Here is a 26149-nt window from a genome sequence, read left to right on the forward strand (position 1 = left end):
GACCGACCACCTGAAGGTGCTGGGTATTTGGTTCGGGGGGGCTGGGGCGTGCGCCAAGTCTTGGGAGGAGCGTATCAGCAAAGTGAGGCAGAAACTGGGCAGATGGAAGCTACGGTTGCTCTCCATTGCGGGAAAAAACCTGGTCATCAGGTGTGAGGCACTGTCATTGCTATTATACGTGGCACAGGTCTGGCCTATTCCCAGAACCTGTGCTGCTGCAGTCACCCGGGCCATCTTCCAGTTTATATGGAGGTCAAAGATGGACCGGGTCCGAAGGGATTCACTGTATAAAGATCTGGGCAACGGGGGAAAAAATACACCCAATGCCACCCTCACCCTGATGGCCACCTTTGTGTGTGGCTGCATCAAGCTGTGCGTGGATCCCTGGTACGCAAACACCAAGTGTCACTACGTACTGAGGTTCTCCCTGTCCCCGGTGTTGCGAAGGATGGGCCTGGCCTCGCTGCCGCGGAACGCTCCGAGTAGTTGGACCGTTCCGTATCACCTGTCCTTCGTGGAGAAGTTTATGAAGAAAAACACCTTTGACCACAAGTCCATCAGGAAGTGGTCAGCACGTAGTGTCCTTGAGACCCTTCGGGAAAATGTTTACATATGTATGGCATTACCAATTGTACAGATTATCAAAATATTTTATGAATAAAGTATATTTTTGAAATAAGAAAATTTTAAAAAGACCTAGAGTCAGAGAGAGTTGTAGAAACATACAGCATGGAAACAGACCCTTCAGCCCAACTCGTCCATGCCCACCACCAGGTTCCCTAAACTAGATTAATCCCATTTGTCTGTGTTTGTCCTGTATTCCCCTCGACCTTTCCTGTCCATGTACCTGTCCAAATGTCTTTTGAATATTGTAATTGTACTCACCTCTACCACATCCTCTGGCAGCTGGTTCCATATACCCTCCACCCCTTGTGTGAAAAACTGGCCCCTCAGGTCCCTTTAAATCTTTCCCCTCTTATACCTCTATCCTCTAGTTTTGGACTCCCCTCCTCTGGGGAAAGGCCACCTCTCATGTTTCTATGTTCCAATGAGTGCAGGCTAATCTACTCAAGCTCTCCCCATCAGACTGAACCTCCATATCTGAGACCAGCTGAGTGAACCTTCTTCAGACTGTCCTCACTACCAGGATATCCTTCCTTAGATAAAGGACCAAAACCTGTTCACCGTCTTCCCACTAGGTCTGACCAGTGCCATCTATAGTTTTTACAAAACCTCCTTACTTTTACACTCCATCCTTTTGAAATCAAGGCCAACATTCCATTTGCCTTCCGGCTGAACCTGAACACTAGCTTTTTGTGATTCTGGGGTGAAGACCCTGAAATCCCTCTTTCCTGTGGCTTTCTCCATTTGAATGATATTCAGTCCCTGAGTTTGTCCTGACAAAGTACAAAACCTACATTTTCCCACATTACATTCCATCTGCCAAGTGTTGGCCCATTCAGTCAATCTCTTTATATCCCTCTGCAGACACTTCATGTCATCTTCATCACTTGCCATCCCACATCTTTTTGTATCATCCTCAAACCAGATTGTATTACATTCACTTTTCTCTTCCATGTCATTAATATCTTTTGTAAATAGTTATGGCCCCTGTGGCAGTAGTTACAGGCTGCTATTGTGAAAACGCTGCCTTTATTGGAACTCTCTCTCTTTAATTCCTTTGCTAATCCTCTATCAATACTAATATACTACCTCCACCATCATGGGCTCTTATCTTATTGAGTAGCCTCATGTGGGCCATTATCAAAAATTTCACCCACTGCTTCCGCTGTATCTATCTTGCTTGTTCCTTCCTCAAAGATTTCTATTTATTTTTCAGGCAGGATTTCCCCTTCACAATGCGATGCTGATTCTGCTTGGTCATGCTGTTTATTTCTAGATTCATTTTCCCAATAACAGGCATCAAACTGACCAGCCAAAAGATATCATTTTTGTTTCTTTTTTTTAAATAAAAGTGGCAGTTTTCTAATCTTCTGGGATTTTTCCAGAATCGAATAATTTCCAGAAGATTCAATGCATCAACTTTCTCTTTGGCTACTTCCTTGAATACGCTGGGATGCATCCCATCAGGTCCAGCTACAGCTACAAGCTGGACTACATTCTAGACCTCACTGGGGACAGAAACATCAGACATTTTGAAAGCCTTGAAGCTATTCTTTGAGCACTCCATGACTGATTATACAGAACGGAAATGTGCTGGACATCAGATCCCTGAAGGAGACAACGAATATGGATCAGTCCGGTGATGGCATTGAGGAAGCGGGCTGGGATCTCAGAGTCTGGATAACTGAAAGCTAATCTTGTTGGAGATACAAATGTCTTTTGAGAGGTCCCACCATGACAGCGCAACTTCTGAGAGAGGAAAACCTTGCTCGAGAAATCTATTGCCATGTGCAGAAGCTCTGAGGTTGTCAATCAAAGCTGGAGAGGATTAACGGACAAAGACAAGGTTTTGCATTATGCTGAGACTCTGTCCCGGTAAACAAGAACAGCATAATGGGAAAAACAAGAAGAAATATTTGCTGAAGGGCCAGCAGAAACATCAAGCCCAGTGGACAGGATGTAAATGTTGCAGAGGACAACACAGCAAAGAAAAGGAAGGACATCAAGTGTTGGGAAATTTGTGGTCTACATGCAAGAATCTGATTCAATTTAAACACGAGTCTTCAGCTCAAAACAGGAAAAGCAGGCCCAAACTGATTATTGCTGGAGACATGTCAGATGGTGATTCTAAACGGGTCAGTCTAAACCATATAACCTGTCAGCATCACTGGGTCTCAAGGTAACAAATGGTTTGTTCTTGTTAGAATGATGACTGCAGAAGGAGGGCATCAGGTGAATGTGAACTGTCAGACAGGCGCCAGTGATTCATGCAACATCATAACCTTCACAGACACGTGTGAAGTGGCTCGATTTGATGACCTGAAAATGAATCCATCAAAGGTAAATTTGAGACCATCTAATGAAACATCACTCTTCCCAAGAGGACAAATGAAGCTGAGAAACCAATGTGATTGTCACAATAAAGACCAGCAGATCCAGATCGTAGACATTGAGTAACAATCCATTCATCCCAGCTGAAGCAAGTCTAAAGCTTAGATTGGCAACGAATATCATCTCAAAGAGGATGAGAGTGTGAGACCAGTGCAGCATTTGCTGAGGAGAGATCCAGCTGCCCTCCTGTCCAACCTGAAAGGAAAGATAGTCGAGCTGGGGAAAAAAGGGAGTTATCAAGAAAGGGGCAACTCCTACAGAATGCATTTGCAGCATCGCGGCCATGGGGAAAAAACACCTGGAAATCTGAGAGGTTGCATAGATCCAAAGGATTTCAATGATTGTTCCAGAACAGCATCAAAGCAGACAGCATGAGAACATCAGGGATCTTCTGACAGTGGATATTATTGTGGATTAGCTTCTCATATAAAGATGTGGAAAGACAGTGAAAGAAGCCATTGCACAGACTCTGATTAAAATGTAATGTGACTGCGGTGGGGTCCTGACAGATGAAGTGGAAGCTGAAAAAGGAATAGGTGAAGGAAACTGAAGTCGAGTGCTCAGGAAATGTTCGACAGTGAGAGGATTTCACCCTGATCCTGACAAGGTGAGAGCTGTAACAAAGACATGGGGATGAACAGATGTGAGAAGTGTGCAGTGTTGTGTTGGTCACATAAACCACACAGGAAAGTTCTTGTCTAATTTGTCATGAGACTGTGAACCAATGTACAAGCTCACTCCTGAGGAGGGCCAGTGGTACTGGGGCAGGAACAAGAAGCAGGTTTTGCTCAAACAACCAAGATCACCAACTTGTGCCCACACCAGGTGGGAAGGTTTCAGGGGAAAGTGGGACAGACTGCAAGGAACAGTTTTGTTGATGAAATTTTTTTGTGAACTGTTTCTAGTAATTAAGTTTTAACTGCAAATGATAGTTGACACATTTAACGTATTTTAGATAAAAAGAGATATCATTTGTGAAATGCAAATTTTATATTGTAAACACTGACTTGCCATCATCACACGACCACTTATGTTTTTCTTAGAGTTTCACCAATAAAACTGAAAAACCACTGCATGACACAAACATCACTCACTGAGGTGGGAGTATTTGTTGACAATGTTTTTTTCTGACAGATGTTAGCATTGGATCCATGGTCTCTCGGTGTATGAGTGTGTGTCTGTGTTGCTGAGTATGTGTCTGTGTGTGTGTGTGTCTCTATGTGTGTGAGTGTGTGTGTGTGTGTCTAGTGGGGGAGTGGTGGTTGTGACAGCAGCTGAGGAGTGGACAGGGGACCTGGAGGTGGCACCGAGACCCGGTTCACAGAGGGGAGCGAGACAGAGCCTCAGCTGCTGTCACTGACTCCCCCCTCCCCCCCTCCCCCTCCAGCCGGTGTGTTCAAAGGCAGCATCTGTCAGAAGGAAACATTGACAATAAAGGTTCCTCTCCATCTGTCCCAGCCCAGAAGCTTGTGTGCTAAGCCCCGGGTGAAACATTCAGCTGGTGAGCCTGCCCTTTCCTCCCTCCAATAGCTGCTGGGTCACCAGTCAGTGAAGTATTCCTGACTCCCAGCAGCTGCCTGGCCCTCTCTTCACACTCATTCAGATCCTTCCAAAAGGACACTCGTGACCCCCCGGGGAATGAACACTCCCAGACATTATCAACCATCCAACTCTGAAACACACATTTTTAATAAACATCACTTTGTACATCCTGAACAAAAACAGAGATTGCTGGAAAAGCTCAGCAGGTCTGGCTGCATCTGTGAAGAGAAATCAAAGAAATCAGAACAGTTCTGAGGAAGGGTCACCAGACTTGAAATGGTAACTCTGATTTCTCTGCACAGATGCTGTCAGACCTGCTGAGCTTTTCCAGCCATTTCCATTGTTGTTTCTGATTTACATCATGGAGGAAGGGCTCATGCCCGAAACGTCGATTCTCCTGCTCCTTGGATGCTGCCTGACCTGCTGCGCTTTTCCAGCAACACATTTTCAGCTCTGATTTACAGCATGTACAGTTCTGTCGGTTTTTACTGTGTACATCCTGCTTGGTTTGGGGAAGGCTTCCTGGGGAGTTGCATGGTCATAACCCTTTCCCAGTTCACACTGAACTGAAGCTCAAACACTGCTGATTCCAAAATCCACAATCTGCAGAGTGAATGAATTAACCCTTTCCTGTGAAATCATTAATGAATTCAGACAAATCAATGATCAACAATAATTTATTGATTGGCAACTGCAATGATCAGTCTCTGCAGTTAATTGTTGATGATAAATAATGACAGATGTTTGCTGCCATAAATACATGATTGTGAACAAATAAAATAAAGGAAGTTTACATAAAAGTTCACATTTGATCACGCTGTTTACGTAAAGTGCAAAATAGATCAGTTCAGCATAAAATAGATGAGAATAAAAATGGAAGAGTAGAAGTTAAATAGTGAGAGAGATATCAATATAACAATAAGACAGTTACAAAATTCATACAGACTTTAACATAAAAGTTAAAATTTCGTTGCATAAAGTGCAGAAATGATTCACGTCCGACAACACAAAAACTCGCTCAGAGGGAGTTCAGGACATTGCTACATTTCAGGTCAATCACTGACCCACTGAAGACAGTGAGGATGAGAAAGTGTGAGGGAGGAACCATCCATGAAGATCCCTCTGACGGTGACACTGCTCACATTTCTGAGACGGGATGGAAACACGACTTGAGAAGGTCTCACTTGCAGAATCAGGATCCAAACGTGCGGATCTGGAATCCACTGCTCAATCTGTGGAAACACATTTTCAGGAAAAGTCAATCTCAATCCTGAATCAACTGGGTGTGAGCAATGAGCTGTAATTCTGTGTGTCTGCTGTGATGTGGAAGGATGGACGGTGATGTCCATGTTCACACTGGAACAGGAGGATCCCATTATTCCTAAATGAAGCTCCGGGAATGACCTTTAGTGGAGCTCAGGAAACCCACAAGGTCAGAAATGGACAGACACAAGGCAATCTCTTCAGGATGGGGAGGGGAGTGAAATTAGTCTGACAGGGTTTAACAGTGTCTGGGAGGGTGGGACAGGGTCAGGAGGGGAGGGGAATTAGTCTGACAGGGTTTAACAGTGTCTGGGAGGGTGAGTCAGGAGGGGAGTGAAATTGGACTGGCAGGTTGTCACGGTATCTGGGAGAGTGAGACAGGGCCAGGAGAGAGTTGAAATTAGTCTGACAAGGTTTTAAAGGTCAGTGAGACAGGGTCAGGATGGGAGTGAAATGAGTCTGGCAGGGTTTAACAGTGACTGGGAGGGTGGGACATGGTCAGGATGGGAGTGAAATGAGTCTGACAGGGTTTAACAGTGTCTGGGAGGGTGGGACAGGGTCAGGAGGGGAGTGAAGAATTTCCAAATAAGTCTACCGACAGAAATTGATATATCATTGACGAAATTATGAAGAAGCTCGAATAGATACATCCAAAGCTGAGAAAATAAAAAAGAATGTTTGAAATGGAATGAAATATAAAGTTACACACTCAGAAATATTCTCTTTCACTCATTGGACCCAGGATTCAATCACCCTCAGCACTGACTAACCACATTCACACAGCACAGTGCAGAAGGAATTAAGGGTGAAGGAGTGGAGGGAGAGGGAGTAGGGAATGAGAAAATAGGGGGTGAGGATTGGAAGGAGAGGTTGTGGGGGTATGGAGTTGGGGAAGAGAGGGATGAGAGGGTCATGAAGGATAAGAGAGTCATGAAGAACTGAACCGTGAGGAAACTAATGAGAGTCCCATCCAGGAGAATGTAACTCTACACCTTTCAATCCCTCTCCCATCATTCCCAACACTCTGTCCCCTCAGTCACTTACTGGGAGCTGTTGTGTATGTCCCACTCAGTGAACCTGCAGAAACAAAATAAATGTCCATTAGGATGGGGAATAATCCATTCTCAAAGAATGAGAACACAACAAGTGTGAGGGAATGGAGATTGTGTCAGAAATCCTCATTCCCACACTCCCCTCCATCCTTACACCTTATGGAGATTCTGGAGATCTCTCCCATCCCATTGACATTCAGTCAGTGAGGATGTAAGTGTGTGTGAAGTGTCTGGTCGGGTCCAATCACACAAAGGACGATCAAACAGGGAACAAGACGTGTTTATACGTGTGTATCTGTGTGTGGGAATTCAATCAGTTCCATTCCCCACAGTGCCCTGTACTCCCAGTACTGGAGACTCACCCAGTCCCCTCAGTTCCACATTCCCCTCTCTCTGAATCTTACCTCTCCAGGGCCTTTTCCAGATGATTATTCCAAATATTGTAGCCATTGCAGCGATTAATCCAATCAAAAGTAGAAGATGGGAACGTACCACACTGTTTTCTGGGATTTCTGAAACACATTGGAATAATATCAGGATTATCTCTGTTCCTGGATCCATCCTTGGTCTGTGTTGGTTGGGGACAGTTTAGTTTAACCCACCCATTGGGAATTGATGGACTTGGTTCAATAAATTTTGCACTCCAGATCTCATTGATGGGATCGATGTCATAACTGCACAGAGGATGGTATCCTTCACCAAGTCACCTTTTATTTGTATATGAACAGTCCTTGACTTTAGGATTGACTCTTTCAGAGTCAGGTAGCAGAGTTTCATCATCTCTGACACTTCCCTTTTTATTTGTCAGCCAGGGCTCCTTGAATGGGGTTGGATCAATCAGGGAACTCATGTTCTCTGAGGTCCTGCTGGCTAGCCTTGTTACATCACAACTTCCCTCCCCCTCTGAGTCCGAGAACATAGGCCAGCCATTTTCCTTGGAGAGCATCCTGGGGCGTTTTAACACTGGGACAGCTTCCACCGTGTTCAGCAGATAATAACGCCAGCATCGAATGCATAGGAGCTCGCCTCTTGTGCCAGGAGTGCCTTGGCAGGATTTTATTTTCTTCTTCCAGTGGCAAAGGCATTGAGTTGGCTCCTTCTGTCATGTCCATCTCAGATTCTAAACTCTCAACAATGCTTGACAGAGATAGGGAACCCATGGGTTCTGGCAGCCTTTCTGACTGCTCAAAGGGGCAGTGTACGTTTTGCTCCTGCATTGTTTACAAATTTACAACTTTCAAATGGACCTTGCGCTGGTTCAGGACCATCGCACCTGCCTGACCTTTCCACATCACTGGTCCTGATCTCACATGGAGCATGCCTATTTCCCATATAGGGCCATTTCCATCATTCTTACACCAAAACTCCTCCCCTTACTGTGATGATACTGCGACTTTGAGAGGTTATTTTGTCCTGTTTCTTTTCAAAGAGAGGTTGTAAGGCAGAGGTGTCGAGTTGTCTGGTTGGAAAGCCAGTGAAGTGACTGGCTTATGAGGCCTTGGGTTTTTTAAAGCAGGAACAATAGAAGCAGCCTGGATGGGTGTGGCCAGCTCTCGGACCTAGATTTCTAGTTTGTAGTTTGTAGTTTTTTAGCTTTGTGATTCAGCATCAGTTACTGTTGGAGTCTCAACAGGCTTGGAATTACAGTAAATGTCCCCTTGCTGCTCCTCTCTCTGAGCTTTCTCTTGAAGATTTTCCTTCTGGCTTGCTGCAGTTACCTGTGAGACAAATCTATTTTCTGAACTTTGCCAAGGGATGTGTTTATGGGATGTTACTACATTGAATCATTAATTAGTAATCGGTACTGTGTCTATTGATTTGTTAATTTTTCTGAGATTTATGGTATTCTAAATTCCACTTTCTTTAGTTATATTTTAGCTCTAGTGATCGATAAAGTGTGTTTTGCCTAAAGCTGTGTAGTGTGACCAATCGAATTGCATCTGGAACACAGCACTTTACAGTTGCCTTTAAAATAAGATAAAGTTAGGCTCCAGGCTGCCTTCTTAAAATATTTTGCAGGGGTCTGGTCTGATCCTTAATTCCCTGCATCAAACAGTTTCTCTTGTTTGATGGAGACTTGTGTCCAGCGTTGGTGTTCCTGAGGCCATTACACCCGACTCCCACAGGTCTGGGAAGGTCAGATTCAACCTGGTGGAGAGTCTTCTACCCATTAGCAACTCTGCTGGTCCCAACTCTGCTGTTGCATGTGGGGTGATCCCATAATCAAATAAGAACCATGATATCTTGGTAACTATCAAGAGGGTAGGCTGTTTTTCAAGCCAGCCTTTAAAGTTTGGACTGCTTTTTCTGCCAGGCCATTCAATGTTGGGTGGTATGAAACTGTCCTTACCTGAAGAATCTCATCCCATTTTAAAAACATGACAAAATTTCTGGTTTGTAAATTGTGGTCTGTTACTTGTGCTACCTGGGAGGCTTTAGCGTGCGACTGCAGAGGCTTTAAACTAGTAAGGGGATGGCTCAAATCAAAGTAACAGTGAGTAAAGAGAAAGGGCTGAGGCTGGTACAGCAGGTAAGGGGAACAGCTCAAATAGTCAAAACAGGCAAGAGCTTGGCAGTGACCAAGGTCAGAATGATAAACTGCATTTACTTCAATGTAAGGGGTCTGTCAGGTAAGGCAGATGAACTTAGGGCATGGTTGGGAACATGGGACTAGGGTATCACCGCTATTACAGAGACATAGCTCAGAGATGGACTGGACTGGTATCTCAATGTTCCAAGGTATAGATGCTGCAGGAAGGATAGAAAGAGGGGGAGGGCAAGAGAGGAGGACAAGATTTTGGTTCAGGATAACATTACAGCTGTACTTAGGGAGGCATATATTGGGAGATTGACCAGTGAAGTTATATGGGTGGAACTGAGAAATAAGGAGGAGATGATCACCTGGTTGAGATTGAATTATAGCCCCCAGTAGGCAGCAGGAAATTGAAAACCAAATGTGTAAGGAGATCTCATATCTGTAAGAATATTCGGATGTATTTATGAGGGAAACCAAAAGGCAGTTGATATCCATTGAATTGAAAAATTTTTGGACCCAGAGATACCAGCTCACGGCAGAGGATGGAATATTGTTAGAACTTGTTAGAGAAAGTGTGATTATCCTGAGTAAAGGCCGCTGCCAAACTCTAGCTGAACTCCACCAGGGATCTCTAAAATGAAATGCGCGGGGAGACATCGCATGTCAACACTAGATCTTCCTTGGGATCACAGAGTGCCAATCCTTAGACAATGACAGTTGTTTCATGACTTCATTGAAATCTCGGGCTTATGTTTGCAAGGAAGTTAAAGTGTCCAGCCATAGTGCGTGTTTAGGGCATTTCAGAGAACATCTCTGACACACACACACACACTAAACAACCCCACCACCCTGTGGCGGAACACTTTAACTCCCCCTCTCACTCTGCCAAGGTCATGCAAGTCTCTGGGCCTCCTCCACCACAAAACCCTAACCACCCGATGCCTGGAGGAAGAACGCCTCATCTTCAACCACAGAGGATCTTTGTGGATTTCACCAGTTTCCTCATTTTCCCTCCCCACACCTTAATCCCAGAAGCAACCTTCCAACTCAGCACCACCCTCTTGAACTGTCCTATCTGTCCATCTTCCTTCCCACCTATCCGCTCCACCCTCCTCTATCATCTTTGCCCCCACCTTCATCTACCTATTGCATTCCCAGCTTCCTCCCCCTCACCCAATCTCACCTCCCATTTATCTTGGGCCACAAGCCTCATTCCTGATGAAGAGCTTACGCTCGAAACGTTGATTCTCCTGCACCTCAGATGCTGCCTGACTGACTGTACTTTTTCAGTGCCACATTCTTCGACCCTGACCAATGAAGGCAAGATGCCATACGCCTTCTTTACCACCCTCTCTACTTGGGTGGTCACTTTCAGGGAGCTATAGACTTGAACCTCAAGATTCTTCTGTCTATCAATGCTGTTCAGAGTCCTGCCATTAACTGTATCCTTTTCCTTAACGTGTGATGTCCCAAAGCACAGCACCTCACAATTACCTGGATTAAACTCCATCTACCATTTTTCCGCCCATATCTGCAACTGATTTATATAAATGATGAAAAGCAATGGAGCCAGCACCGATCCTTGTGGCACACCACTGGTCACAGGCTTCCGGTCCAAAAAGCAACCCTCTTAGACCAACCTTTGTTTCCCACCTTGAAGCCAAGTTTTATATTCAGTTAGCTAGCTTTCTCTGGGTCCTATGTGATCTAACCTGACTAACCAGTCTACATGCAAAACTTGGTCAAACACTTTGCTGAAGTCCACATGGACAACATCTACCCCTCTACCTTCACCAATCTTCTTTGTTACCTCTTCAAAAACTCAGTCAAGTTACAGAGACACAATTTCCCATGCACAAAGCTATGTTGACTATCCCTAATCAGTCCTTGCTTTCCAAATGCATGTAAGTCCTATTCCTCAGAATCTCCTCCAACTATGTACCCACCATTAACGTATGGCTTATTGGTTTATAGTTCCCTAGCTTTTCATGACAGCCTTTCTTAAATAGTGGCACCACATTAGCTACCCTCCCGTCTTCTGGCACCTCTCCCTTGGCTATTGATGACTCAAACAACTGAGCTAGGTATGCAGCAATCTCTTCCCTAGCTTCCCACAGAATTCTGGGTAATGCCTGATCAGGTCCTGGGGATTTATCTACCATTATACATTTTAATCTTCAGTACCTCCTCTTCTGTAATGTGCACTGTTTTCAAGACATCACTATTTATTTTCCCAAGTTCCCTTGCTTCCAGGGATCTCTAAAATGAAATGCGCGGGTATCTCTGGGTCCAAAAATTTTTCAATTCAATGGATATCAACTGCCTTTTGGTTTCCCTCATAAATACAAGTTATTTCCGTTTTGAAGGGATTGGATCTTTCTGTGTCCAAAGCCTGATAGTCAGCTCTGATTAGGAGCTTGTCCAGAAAGTTTAATACCATTATAGACTTTTCCATTGGGGGTGCTACCCAGTGGTGTATTTGCTAATGGTAGGCAGTTCAATGCATCCACATTCGCTACTCAGCCTCCCAGGTGGTGTTCTGGCTTGCGATTGGCCCAAAATTACAGGGTGGTTCTGCCTTGTCCTCTTTAAGCACACCAAGTAGTCCATGATTATCACAAATTTTAATTCATAAAGGTATTGGTGGAATGTCCTGACTCCAAATATGACCATCAATCCTTCCTTCTGTATCTGGGTGTAGTTACGTGCTGCTTTGGCCAAAGTCCTGGATGTATATGCTCTTGGATGTTCCTCTCCACTGAGTCACCATGAGCTAATACAACTCCAATGCTATGCGGGAAGACATCACATGTCAATACTAGATCTTTCTTGGGATCATACAGTGCCAATCCTTCGAGAATGACAGTTGTATCGGTCCTTCATTGAAAGCTCGGTCTTATGTTTGCAACCATTTCCCAGGCTGATCCTTTCTGTCACGAGTTGATGTTACGTTGCCAGGATGGAGGCCAGGTTATGTACAAACTTTCCAAAATAATTTACCAGCCCAAGCTATGACGTAAGTTCCTGGACAGACGTAGGAACCAGAGCACCTTTGATCTCCCTCACTTTATCTTCCAACAGGTGTAACCCAGAGTTTTCGAATCTGTATCCCAGTAGATCATTTGGGATACACATTTTTCCCTTCTTAGGCAAATGCCTCCCTTGGAAAACCACCTTCGGACTATATCCAGTTCTCTGACTGCTCCTTATTAGTTTTCCCTGTTATTGGCTAATTTACCATCGAAGTAAATGGCGACCTGGGGTAGACCATGCAAGATGTTCTCTGTTGTCCACTGAAAGATCAAACAGGCTGACAATACCTCAAATGGCAGTCTTGTATCTTGGTTCAATCCCTGATGGATATTAATTGGAGCATATGTCTGGGAACCTGTCTAATCACAATTGCAAGAAAGCGTGGCTCATGTCCAGCTTTGTGAAGGAGAACTCCCATCCTGCACCAACGTTGTGCACAAATCCTGACGGACTGGTTATCTATTCTGCTGTCAAAAGCAGTTTACACTTTGTTTAAAATCCCCACCAAGGCAAACCGACCCAGTGGGCTTCAGTACCATTCCAATCACTGCTGCCTATTCCACAAACTGGACTGGTTTGATAATTCCTTCACTTTCCAGCCTTTTAATTTCTGCCTTGACTTTTGCCTGTAAGGCCAATGGCACTGGGCAGGCCTTACAGCATCATGGGATTGATTCCTGGTCAACATGCCAGGTGGCCTGGCTCCTCTGATAACCCCGAGATCTTCCTGGATGACCTACAGGTAATTAAATTGAATTTCACTCAAGCAGCCATTTTCTAATTGAAACATATTGAGCCATTCGGGGTGAATCTCTCACAACTGATTTCTCCCCATTAAGCTTGGATTTGAAGCTTTTAGCACAATCACTGGTCACTGAACCAGCTGCCTTCCGTGAAAGAGCGGAACTGAAGTTGTACCCCTATTCTCTGAAGCTTCCTCAGTTTAGGTTCTCAGTCTGGCCAAGATCTTGTGCAAAGTTAAGGGTTGGAATTCAGAGTGAATCTTGTTAAAGATTGGTTCTGTGATCACTGATCCAGCTGCACTCGGATCGCCCTCCATCAGAACAGAATGACCAGTTAACCAGACATTTAAATTGGTTGGTTCTGATTTTGATGTTAAGAAGCAATTTAACTGTTCCAAACCAGATATAGGTGGATTTTTCAGGTTACCCTCCAGGATACTGGCCTATAAGTTATCTCACTCACTTTAAGCCCAGTCGGGCTCTTTTGCTGTCTCAATTCCATGTACCAACAGAAACCACAATGACTTGATGGCCACGATCTTGAAGAAAATTCTAACCATTTGCCAGGGCTTGGTTTGGGGTTTTGCTGTGAGCCAACCTCAAGTCCCTCTGATTGATATGTCTTGAGTGAGGCTATATAATTGCCTGCACTTAGGCGGTGTTCCCCAAGTTAAGTTGGATTGTCGAGGGATCCACTTCCATTGGAATGCCCTGCAACTCATGAGCTCCACTTGCTGCATTTTCCAAAGATAAAGCCTGCTTGAAGTCCTGTTGGGATTCAGCCAGTCGGTGTTTTTGCGTAGTTACATAATTAATTGCAACATAGTGACATCATTAATAACATCATAGTTACATCAGTAATTCCACATATAATTCTCTATGCATCTCATTAAAGGTTCAGCCAAATTCATGTGCTTCTGTCAGTCTTCTTAACCAAGTCAGGAATCCCAATGTGGATTCCCCTGGTTCTTGAATTGCCAAATAAAAACAATTGTGTCCCAGAATTAGAGGAAACTTTTGCTCATAATAATCCTGAATTATCTCCATTAATTCTTGAAAGGTTTTAGTATCTCGTGCCTCAGGAAAAGCTAGGATCCTAATAACAGAATAAGCTGCAGCTCCACAGGCTGTCAGGAGAATTACTTGTTGCTTTTCGTCTGCCACAATGTCGTTTGCCCAGACAATGTGCCGCATTATTTTCACAAACTGGGCCCAGTCCTTGATCGCAGGATTGACGAGTCAAGTTTCCCAAACAAATGCTTCCCTGACTGAAAGGTGCCTGTTGTGAGCAAGTTTCTTCACGATCATGCTTTACCCCCATTGCCCCTGAAATAACCCTACAGAAGCTAGCATTCACTCACCAAGCCACTCATTATTTACACATGACCCGTCCTTGACGTTAGTAGTACCTCATTCAGATTCAGCTGCCAGACCCTCAATACCTCTGACACTCACCCTTTTTTTAATGTCAGTCATGACTCCCTGATTGGATCAGGTTAACGGCCCAATCAGAGGCCTCCTATTGACACGGTGCAGCTGGCTGACCTTGGTACAATCACGACAGGAATAATCTGGTGCTGGAACCTGGGACAAGGGAGAACCACCTTCAAATTAGACTGAAACCATTTAGGAGGGAAATCAAGAAGCACTACCTCAGAAATTCACTAATGGAAATCTGGAGTTTTCGAACCAAAATGCTGTGAGCACTGAGGATCAATTGAATATTTCCAACCTGAGGTCAGGAGGGTTTTGTTGGGGAAGTGCAGCAAAAGACATGGAGCAGGAATGGGTAAAGGGAATGAGGGACAGATCAGAGATATCTCAATGAGTGGTGGAAAAGACAGGATGCACGCACATACAGACACACAGACACACACACACACACACACACACACACACCAGTCCCTTACCCCACTGATTGAGCTGGGCCTCTGTCAGGCTGCTGTGGTCAATGTGACAGGAGTATTGATCCTCATCCCCAGCATTGATCTCAATCTCTTTCTGGATCTGATGGGTCCCATTGTGGTTTGGTCGTATCCCCGAGGATTGGGTCTCAGACATGACCTCTCCATTCCTTAGCCAGGTCACCTCGATGTCTACAGGATAAAACCCAGTGACCAGGCAGGAGAGAGTGAGCGGCTTGTCCTGACCATTGGGCTCCCTCCTGGAGATGAACACTTCAGGCTGAACTGTGATGGGAAAGGGTAAAAACACAAACAATAGACAGACACTGAATGGAATGGGAGAACGGTTTCATAGATCAGTGAGGTTAGATCAGAACATGGAACAGAACTGAAATACATACCTTTCCTTGTGAAATAATCCTTTCCAACTTCCAGATATCTGTTTAAATGTTCAACAGATGTTTTTTGCAGATATGATTCCCAATAGTAGTTCCAGGATTGATCTGAATTCCATTTCTCTTTATTGATCACTGCAAAGTGATTTGCGGCAACCCATCTCATTCTGTCTGGCTCTAAACTAATGTGGTCCTTTCCATCAAATCCAAATCTCATCGATCTCTTCACAGAGCCATCTTCACTGACCTCAACAGAATGTATCCATTGGAGAGTGTGAATTCCTGTCAGTGACCAGACAGGGATCAATCATCAATAAATAATAGATAATCACACACTGTGTGATCAGAGGGAAAGGGGATCAAATATCAGATGGAAATAGGGGATGAGGGTCACAGTCTGATCAGAGGGGAAAGGGTTCCAATCTCAAGTTAAAGTTGCAGAATGAGTTGACAGTCCTCAATTCACTTTACATTCCAAGGTCAGTGCTGGGGATGGACTGAGTGGGGTGACCCAGGGGTCAGTGCTGGGGGATGGACTGAGTGGAGTGACCCAGGGGTCAGTGCTGGGGGATGGACTGAGTGGGGTGACCCAGGGGTCAGTGCTGGGGGATGGACTGAGTGGGGTGACCCAGGGGTCAGTGCTGGGGGATGGACTGAGTGTGGTGACCCAGGGGTCAGTGCTGGGGGATGGACTGAGTGGGGTGACCCAGGGGTCAGTGCTGGGAGATGGACTGAGTGGGGTGACCCAGGGGTCAGTACTGGGGGATGGACTGAGTGGACAGATCCAGGGGTCAGTGCTGGGGGATGGACTGAGTGGGGTGACCCAGGGGTCAGTGCTGGGGGATGGACTGAGTGGGGTGACCCAGGGGTCAGTGCTGGGGGATGGACTGAGTGGGGTGACCCAGGGGTCAGTGCTGGGGGATGGACTGAGTGGACAGACCCAGGGGTCAGTGCTGGGGGATGGACTGAGTGGACAGACCCAGCGGTCAGTGCTGGGAGATGGACTGAGTGGAATGACCCAGGGGATAATGTGGACAATTGACGGTGAGATTTTACCTGAAGTCTGGTTTGTCCTTTTCATGATCGATTTCAGATTCCCCTTTGCCAGCCTGGTGTGTGTGATCGCCTGATCTGTAGCATCGTCCCAGAATTTCACACTGAGTGAATCAGCCAGGAACTGCTGCCTGGGGACACAGCGACGGGTATCACTGTCAAAGTAACCTGTTTGTATTCCGTTGACCATCGCAACAACAGTGACTTCAGGGAAATCTTGTTCTCCTGAGACAATTGTATATTTTATAGTTCGTGAGTTAGTCTCTGTAATATAAACAGTTCGAGAAGCTGGTTATCAAACTGCAGAACAAGCACTGGAAGGGAAACTGGGAGGGAGAGGAACTAGCAAACAAGACAGAATGTGGCTGGTGGGGGGGAGGAAGAGAGACTTGGGGGATAAAGAGAGCCAGACTGGGGAGGGATGGAGACAGGGGAGGGACAGAGACTGGGGAGGGACAGAGACAGGGGAGGGACAGAGACAGGGGAGGGACAGTGATTGGGGTGGGATGGAGACTAGCATTGGAAAATAAATACTGGGGATGGGGGAGAGAGAGACACTGGGAAGGAACTGGGAAATAAGGAAGAGAGACTGTACAGCATGGAGGAGGGACACTGAGGAGTGAGGAGAGAATGTGGAGGGTTTGGAAATGAGATAAGGAAGGTCAGAGGTGAAGAGAGAGCATTGGGATGAGGACAAAAGAGACTGGGACCTGGAGGAATAGAATGGGTGGGGTTACAGATCGAGAAGGGCGAGAGACAGGCGTAGAAGGCAAAGATATTGCAGGGGAGGGAAAGGGATTGGGAGGAGCAAAGGGACTGATGAGGGGATAAAGACTGTGAAGGAGGGGGAGAGAGAGAGATTACACAGGACAGAAAGAAACTGGGATGGGGAGCGGGGGGTAGGGGTTGAGACCAGGGAGGGAAATGAGACTCTGGGGAAGGTTGGATAAAAGATTGGGGAGGGGATGGGAAAGAGGCTGAGGGTAGGGAGGGGATAAGAGCTGGGAGGAGGTGGAGAGACTCAGGAGGAACAGAAAGAAAGAGAGAGAGAGAGACACTGGGGAGGGGAAAGAGAGAGAGAGAGAACAGCGGGAAGGAAGAGAGAGAGATTGTTGGGAGAAAGCAAGAGACGAGGAAGTTTGCTCAATGATTTGGTTGATATTTCCTAGTTCTGCCATTGGATGTTAAAAATGTCCAATTTCGCTTCATTTATCCCTGTCATTTAAACAGGAGCTGTGCCACATCATTTCATTCGGTATTCGAACTGGGGATTGCTTCATTAATTGGGAGGCACTGGTGTTGGACTGGGGTGGACAAAGTTAAAAATCACACAACACCAGGTTCCAGTCCAATCGGTTTATTTGGAAGCACTAATTTTCGGAGAGCTGCTTCTTCATCAGATGATTGTGGAGAATAAGATTGTAGGACACAGAATAGACAGCAAAAGTTTACAGTGTGATATAACTGAAACCATATGTTGAAAAAGACCTGGATTGTTTGTTATGTCTCACACACAGACGGACACACACAGATACTCCTACACACACATACACACACATACACACACGCACACACAGACGGACACACACAGACATTCCTACATACACATACACATACACACACACACACACAGACGGACACACACAGACGGACACACACAGACACTCCTACACACACATAACATACACACACACACACACAGACGGACACACACGAACACTCCTACACACACCTAACACACACACACACAGACAGGCAGACACACACACACGGGCACACACAGACACTCCTACACACACATAACATACACACACGCACACCCACATGTACACATACACATATAAGTTTGTGGGTAAATTTGTACTTGCAGAATTACATTGTATTTTGCTCAAAAACTGCATGAATCCATGTAAGAGTCTGTAAATCCGTTTTTAGATTTGAATCATTCTGACCATTGTGGCACAGACATTCTCACACAGGGAGTTTACACCTTCAATACCTTATCTGGGCCATTTGTTAAAATGCACTTGAGGATGTAATTTTTAAAAAAAATTCAAACACTATTATCCCCTCAAGACTGATGACTAAACTTTGTGATCTCAGACTGAGCCCCACTCTCTGAAACTGACCTGTTTCCTGACCCACAGGCTATAATCAGTGAAGATTGGGGACAATATTTCATCCTCACTAACACTTAATTCTGGAGCCCCCCAGGGGTGCGTACTCAGTCCCCTACACTACTCACTGTATACCCATGACTGCGTCACCAAATACCAGACTAATGTCATTTACAAGTTCGCTGATGACACCACCACAGTCGGTCGAATCTCAGATAGCGACGATACAGACTACAGATGAAAAACCTGGAAAAATGGTGCACTGAGAATAACCAAGCTCTCAATGCCAGCAAAACCAAGGAACTCATTATTGACTTTCGGTGGGATGTTACTCCTGCCCCCCTGCACAGAGGTGGAACGAGTGGAGAGTGTCAAGCTCCTGGGAGTGGTCATCCACAACAAGCTTCCTTGGACTCTTCACATGGATGCACTGGTTACAAAGGCCCAACAACGTCTCTTCTTCCTCAGGCAGCTGAGGGAATTTGGCATGACGCTCTGCCAACTTTTATAGGTGCGCCATCGAGAGCATTATGTCTGGATGTATCACTACCTGGTATGGCAACTGTACCATTCAAGATCGGAGACGGTTACAGAGAGTGGTGAACTTGGCCCGGACAATCACAAAGGTCAACCTCCCATCTGTAGAGTCCATCTACCAGGCCCACTGTCAAGGAAAGGCCACCAGCATTCTCAAAGATCCATCCCACCCTGGCAATGTTTTTGTATACCCTCTGCCATCAGGGAGAAGGTACAGAAGCCTGAATTCATTCACCAGCTGGTTTTGAAACCATTTCGACCCGACTGTTGCTAGAATACTGAATGGACTCACAAACTCGTAGCATTTGCCTGTACCTGTGTTTTTGTTTTGCTGCTGTTTTAATTATTATTTGCTTATCTATGCTACTTAACTCTGTGATCTGCCTGTATTGCTCACAAGACAAAGCTTTCCACTGTTCCTCAGTACACATGACAATAAATTCAATACAATTTTGCTGTCAGCCCTGAGCTGTTCAGTTCCCTGACAACCAATCACCTTGCTGTTGGCGGGCAGAGGAGCCCTGTCATTACAACTGGCCATGAGGCCACAAACCAATCAGCTTCACTTTAAACCACCCCTCAGCCCCAGTTTACTGGTGTACTGATCCGTATGATATCATTCAGGTTTACCTCATCGAATATAAGTTCCCTGATTGTGGCTGTTAACCTCATCCAATCAGGAAGCCCCAGCTGACAGATATAAACAGGAGGGAAGGGCAGTGTTTGTCATGGCCACCCGGGTGTTTTCCTATCTTCCTGGTGGTGGAAATTGAATAAAAGATTGGTGCACTTTGTGTCTTTCACTGTGTCTCACACCTGCACACACACACCATGGGTGCTGGGGATAAAATAAGCACTACTGCACTTAGGTGGTAGTGAGGGGGTTAAATAAAAAACAAAATAGGAAAAAAAAGAAAAAAAAACAAACTGGCTAAGAAATTAAAGAGAAAAAAAAAGAAAAAAAAGAGAAGTGGTTTGATGTGAAGGGCAGTGCTTGTCACTAAGAAAAAAAAAAAATAAATAAATAAAAGGGGTGACATTCCAACTCTATTTTGATTTAATCCCTACCCTCCCCTTCACTCCTTTTGATCACACAGCACTGCAAAAAAAAAGAAAAAAAGAAAAGAAAAAAAAATAAAAAATAAAAGAAAAACTGCCGAAAGAAAAAAATAAATAAATAAACAGGAGGGAAGGGCAGTGTTTGTCACTGGCCACCCGGGTGTTTTCCTATCTTCCTGGTGGTGGAAATTGAATAAAAGATTGGTGCACTTTGTGTCTTTCACTGTGTCTCACACCTGCACACACACACCATGGGTGCTGGGGGAAAAAATAAGCACTACCGCACTTAGGAAAAAAAAAGAAGAAAAAAAAAGAAAAAGAAAAAAAAAATATAAATAGGGATTCACACAGCACTGCCCTTTGATGGGAAAGGCACTGCTGGTCACAGGCCACTTGGGTGTTTGTGCAAGGACTCTCCTTAAAAAAAAAGAAAAAAAAAAGAAAAAAAAAATAAACAGGAGGGAAGGGCAGTGTTTGTCACTGGCCACCCGGGTGTTTTCCTATCTTCCTGGTGGTGGAAATTGAATAAAGATTCGTGCACTTTGTGTCTTTCACTGTGTCTCACACCTGCACACACACACCATGGGTGCTGGGGATAAAATAAGCACTACCGCACTTAGGTGGTAGTGTGGGGGTTAAAAAAAAAAGAAAAAGAAAAAAAAAATAAAGAAAGGGAGCCAGTAAAAAAAAATATATAGACAGGAGTGTTGGAGTGCATTATTTCCCCCTCCAACTTTATTTTAATTTAATCCCTGCCCTCCCCTTATTAAAAAAAAAGAAAAAAAAAGAAAAAAAAAGAAAAAAAAAGAAAAAAAAATAAACAGGAGGGAAGGGCAGTGTTTGTCACTGGCCACCCGGGTGTTTTCCTATCTTCCTGGTGGTGGAAATTGAATAAAGATTCGTGCACTTTGTGTCTTTCACTGTGTCTCACACCTGCACACACACACCATGGGTGCTGGGGATAAAATAAGCACTACCGCACTTAGGTGGTAGTGTGGGGGTTAAAATTAAAAAAAAATAAACAGGAGGGAAGGGCAGTGTTTGTCACTGGCCACCCGGGTGTTTTCCTATCTTCCTGGTGGGGGAAATTGAATAAAGATTCATGCACTTTGTGTCTTTCACTGTGTCTCACCCCTGCACACACACACACCATGGGTGCTGGGGATAAAATAAGCACTACCGCACTTAGGTGGTAATGTGGGGGTTAAATAAAAAAGAGAAAAGAAAAAAAAAATAATAAACAGGAGTGTTGCCTGCCCCTCTTCCCTGGAGTTGTTCAGGGGGAGGTGGGCGCCGCAGGGAAAAAAAAAATGAAACAGGAGGGTCAGGGGTTCTGTCCACTCGAGGAGCTGGCTCCGTGCTAGCTGAGTCACTGTCATGTGCTATGTACCTGTAAATAAAGGGTGACTCCAGTTTGGGGGGAGAAAGTGGAGTCCCACACCAATGTTCTGGAATTAAACATAGGAAATGAGAGAGGCATGGGAATAGATTTGGCTCGAGTAAATTGGGCAGGAAGGGTAAAAGATAAGAGAGTGGATGAGCAGTGGCAGTTGTTTAAGGGGCTAGTAAAATTCCTCACAACTAAAATATATCCCAGTGAGTAAGAAAGGTGGTAAGGCGTTGGGGGGTTGGTGGGGGGAGGGCAGGGGGTAGAAGGTCAAAACCTTCCAAAGCTAAAAAAGGAGGTCAAGGACAATATAAAGTCAAAAATGAAGGTCTACCATATTGCAAAAACCAGTAGCAGGTTGGAAGCTTGGGAAACTATCAAACATAAGCAAAGGGATACCAAAAAATTAATAACAGGAGCTAAGGTAAGTGAAGAAAGAAAATTGGCACAAAATATCAAAAAAGGAGAGCAAAGGTTTCTATAAGTATACAAAAGGGAAGAGAGTCGCTGATGTGAATGTTGGTCCCTTGGAAGGTGAAACTGGAGAGTTCATCGTGGGGACAACTGAAATGGCAGAGATGCCAAAGCAATGCTTTGCCCCAGTTTTCACAGTGAAGGACCATTCTTATTGGTTCGAGTCAGAGGCAATAGAAAGGGGAGAACGTAAAACAATCAGCATTGATCAGGAAAAGGTACTCAGCAAACTATTAGGATTGAGGGCAGACAAGTCCCCCGGTCCAGATGGCCAAGAGCCGATGGAATTAAAGGAAGTGATGGTGGAGATAATGGATCCATTCATTACAATATTCCAAAATTCCCTCGACACGGGAAAAGCTCCCATGGATTGGAAAAATACTAATCTTATTCAAAAATTATAGACCAGTTAGTTTAATATCTGTTGATGGAATCAATTATCAAGGAAGCAATATCAGGTCAGGTGGCAAGTCAGAATGCGGTCCATCAGAGTCAGTATGGGTTTATGAAGGGCAAATCATGTTTGACTAATTTGCTAGATGGCTTTGAAGATGTGAGAAGCAAAGTAGATAATGGGGATCCTTTAGGTGTAATGTATCTGGACTTTTGGCAGGTATTTGATGAGGTGCCGCACAAAAGGATAATATGGGATTATGGGTAATTTATTATCTTGGGCAGATGACTGGCTAATGGACAGAAGACAGAGAGTCGGGATAAATAGGGTTTTTTTCCGGATGGTAAAAGGTTACGAGTGAAGTGCCACAGGGTTTGGTCCTTGGGCCCCAGTTATTGACAATCTACGTTCACGACTTGGATATAGGGAAGGTTGCCAAAAATAGGCAGGATGGTAAATTGCAATGAGGAAACAGGAACCTTACAACAGATAGGGTAGGGGAGTCAGCCAAAATGTGGCAGATGGAGTTTAACCCGGATACGTGTGAGGTCATGCATTGGGGTCGAGCAATGGGAAGGTGACCTTTTATCTACATGGGCAGAGACTTGTGATGCTGAGGTACAGAGGGAGGTGGGTGTCCTCATTCATGAGGTACAGAAAGCTGCATGCAGGTCCAGCAGATAGTAAAGCAAGTGAATGGAATGTTGTCTTTCCTAACTCAGGGAATAGAATATAAAGGGAAGGCCGTATTGTTGCAGCTATACAAGGCATTGGTGAGACCGCACCTGGAGTATTGTGCACAGTTTTGGTCCCCTTATTTGAGGAAAGATGTAATGGCATTGGAGGCAGTTCCCAAGAGGGTTCGTGAGATTGACCCCAGAGATAAGGGGTTTGTCACATGAAGAGAGATTGACCAATGTAGGCCGATACTGTCTGGAGTTTCGAAAAATGAGGGGAGATCAAATTGAGGTTGTCAGGATGATAAAAGTCATGGATAAAATGGATGGGGAATGGATGCTTCCCCTTGTGGGGCATCCTCGGACGGGAGGTTGTAGGATGAGAGGGAGCAAATTTCAAACTGAGTTGGGGCGAAGCTCCTTCTCCCAAAGGGTTGTGAATCGGTGGGATTCATTCCCCCAAAGTGCGGTGTATGCTGGGACAGTGAGTAAATTTAAGGAAGAGTGAGACAGATGTTTAATTGGTAGTGGGGTGAAGGGATATGGGGAGAAGGCAGGAAAATGGGGGTGAGGAGCAGAACAGCCATGATGGAATGGCAGAGCAGACTTGATGGGCCGAATGGCCTAATTCTGCTCCTAGATCTTATGAACATGTGACTTGGTGACAGGATCCCAGCCTTGGTGGAGATATTTCAGCTGAAACCAACAGCTACACAAACAGAGTTCACAAAAGGTATCGAATTCCTTACTTCCAAAACATGCAGCCATCCTTGTAAATCCCTGCTGGAAAACAGGGCTTTCCCATTTCAGTCCACAATATTAAAAATCACAATAAAAATACACTGTTTTTACACATTTCAAACTGAGGGCCATCCACACCACAGCTCACATTTTATTATTGACAGACAAAAAAACTACAGGTGCTGGGAATCCAAACTAGAGAGGCAGGAGGCTGGAAGAACACAGCAAGCCAGGTAGCATCAGGAGGTGGAGAACTCATCATTTTGGAGACAACCCTTCTTCAGGACTTGGGGTGGGTATGGGGGGAGCTGCAGATAAAGGGGGTGGTCCCCCCTGTCCTCACCTACCATCCCACCAGTCTCCACATCCAGCACATCACCCTTAAACACTTCTGCCAACTCCAACTAGACCCCACCACCAAGAACATCTTCCCCTTCCCAAAGAACATCTTCCCCTCCCCAACCCTCTCTGTTTTCCACAAGGACCATTCCCTCCGACACTCCTTGCTTTGCACCACTCTCCCCACCAAACCCCCCCGAACCCTCAGATACCTCCCTGTGCAACCAGAAGAAATGCAAAACCTGCTCAACACACCCCTCACCTCAATCCAGGGCCACAAACCGTCCTTCCAGGTGAGACAGAGATTCACCTGTCTCTCTTCCAACCTAGTTTACTGCATCACCACAAATCCCAGGAACCCCATCCAGGACAAACATATAAATAGAAAGCAGGAGACAACAGCTTCGCTTCACTTGGAGGTCGCCACTGATGATGTTACCGAGCCAGGTAATGAAACGTCAGGATATCAAACCTCCAGCTCAGTGAGCAAACCTACACCCTAAACCTCAACCTGAGCTGCAAACTTTCACAAACCTTGCACTGTTAAGAAGCTTTTAGATTACGAACCTGGACACAAATCCCATCAGAGTCTTCCAGACTGTGCTGCCTTCAATGTGTATAACAGGCGGCTGATCAAATATCCCCCATTTCAAACTCTCCCCAAGAGATTCACATTCACCCCAGACACAGAGAGAGAGAGAGAGAGAGAGAATGGAAAGCTGAATTCTGTACTTACCGGGAGAGACCCAGGAAAAACACAGGGAGATGGAGAAAAGGATCAGCAACATTCTGGGAATCCACTCTCCCTATTCCAGTCAGGGATTGGGAATAAACAGTGATTGGAAAATATCTGCTGTTCACAAACTGAAAAATTAACAAAATAAACATTCTTTCCTACCCATAATGCCATTTCCTGATCGACAAAGTAATTTGATCATTTGCTGAACTTGAAGTTGCCGAACCAGTCTCAGTCCCAGTCTCAGTAAAAAAACCCAATAAAGAGGTGAACAGATTTCTGTCACCAGTTCCCAGGGAGATCAGACACAGACAGGTTGAGTTACTCGCTGTGAAACAGACACAGGGAAAACTGACCTTTCTCCCATTGGCAGGACACAGGGTGTGGGGTCTTTGTGGGATACCCTTCGGTGGGTCGGGTGGACTTGTTGGGCCAAATGGCCTGTCCCCATACTGTAGGGAGTCTATGAATCCATGATTCTAAAAACAGCCGTCTCATGTTCATATGAACTTGTACCAGAAGCTGAAAGAAAACAATTTCAAAATCTAACGGAAGAACTTTGTCAAAGTTTGAAAAAAATCAAACAAAGTAACATTGAGAAGTGGATAAGGCCATGAAAATAAATCAGACACATATCACAGTCTTGGAGAGACTACTTTGTTGGAGTTCAAGAATTCACTTTGTGAAATATTGGCAACTCATGATGAAGAGCAGAGAGTTAAAACTGCGAAGAATTTCCTTGTGTTATAAAGTGGAGGTTGACTCCACCCCCCCCCCCCTCATCCCCAAAGAGGAACACCTCACCTCATAATCTGTAAAAGCGGGTGTGCAGAGTGGTGTACCTCAGCAACTTCAAGTGGTTCAATAAAATAAATCCCTGACACTCACTTTAAAATCAATTCGTTACCATCTATTTATCTCACTCGAACAGTGAACAAATTAACTAAACTATTAACAAGCAGAATTAATCCCGATTAACTTCTAACTGTTCCCAATTACAGCAAGATTCTAATGGTATGCTGTTCCAACAAAGAACAGTCCCACTTATACATAAAAATATTTAGTCTCTCAAAATTACATCCATGTTACGTGCCTTCTGGAATGTTCTATGCCTTCTCCAACAATTCTTCTGTCAGGAATATTAACTAGCTG

The 26149-nt window shown here is 44.9% G+C and overlaps 2 protein-coding genes across 2 annotated transcripts in view; both read right to left on the minus strand.

Moving 5' to 3' along the window:
• LOC148140941 (class I histocompatibility antigen, F10 alpha chain-like) overlaps window positions 1–26149 on the minus strand; it is a 187250-nt gene that overhangs the window by 85022 nt on the left and 76079 nt on the right. The window lies entirely within an intron of this gene.
• Window positions 5217–25049, minus strand: LOC148140943 (class I histocompatibility antigen, F10 alpha chain-like). Its single transcript, XM_087979697.1, has 7 exons — window positions 24998–25049; window positions 16540–16800; window positions 15490–15765; window positions 15095–15373; window positions 7277–7384; window positions 6865–6897; window positions 5217–5789 (listed from the first exon to the last, which is right to left on the minus strand). Exons 1-7 carry the CDS (start codon window positions 25047–25049, stop codon window positions 5785–5787), a joined length of 1014 nt encoding a protein of 337 aa, XP_087835823.1. The 3' UTR covers window positions 5217–5784.

This window comes from Chiloscyllium plagiosum, unplaced genomic scaffold, assembly GCF_037043375.1.
Source record: "Chiloscyllium plagiosum isolate Xiang-an unplaced genomic scaffold, Cpla_swu_hap1 HiC_scaffold_35, whole genome shotgun sequence".
NCBI classification, from domain to species: domain Eukaryota; kingdom Metazoa; phylum Chordata; class Chondrichthyes; order Orectolobiformes; family Hemiscylliidae; genus Chiloscyllium; species Chiloscyllium plagiosum.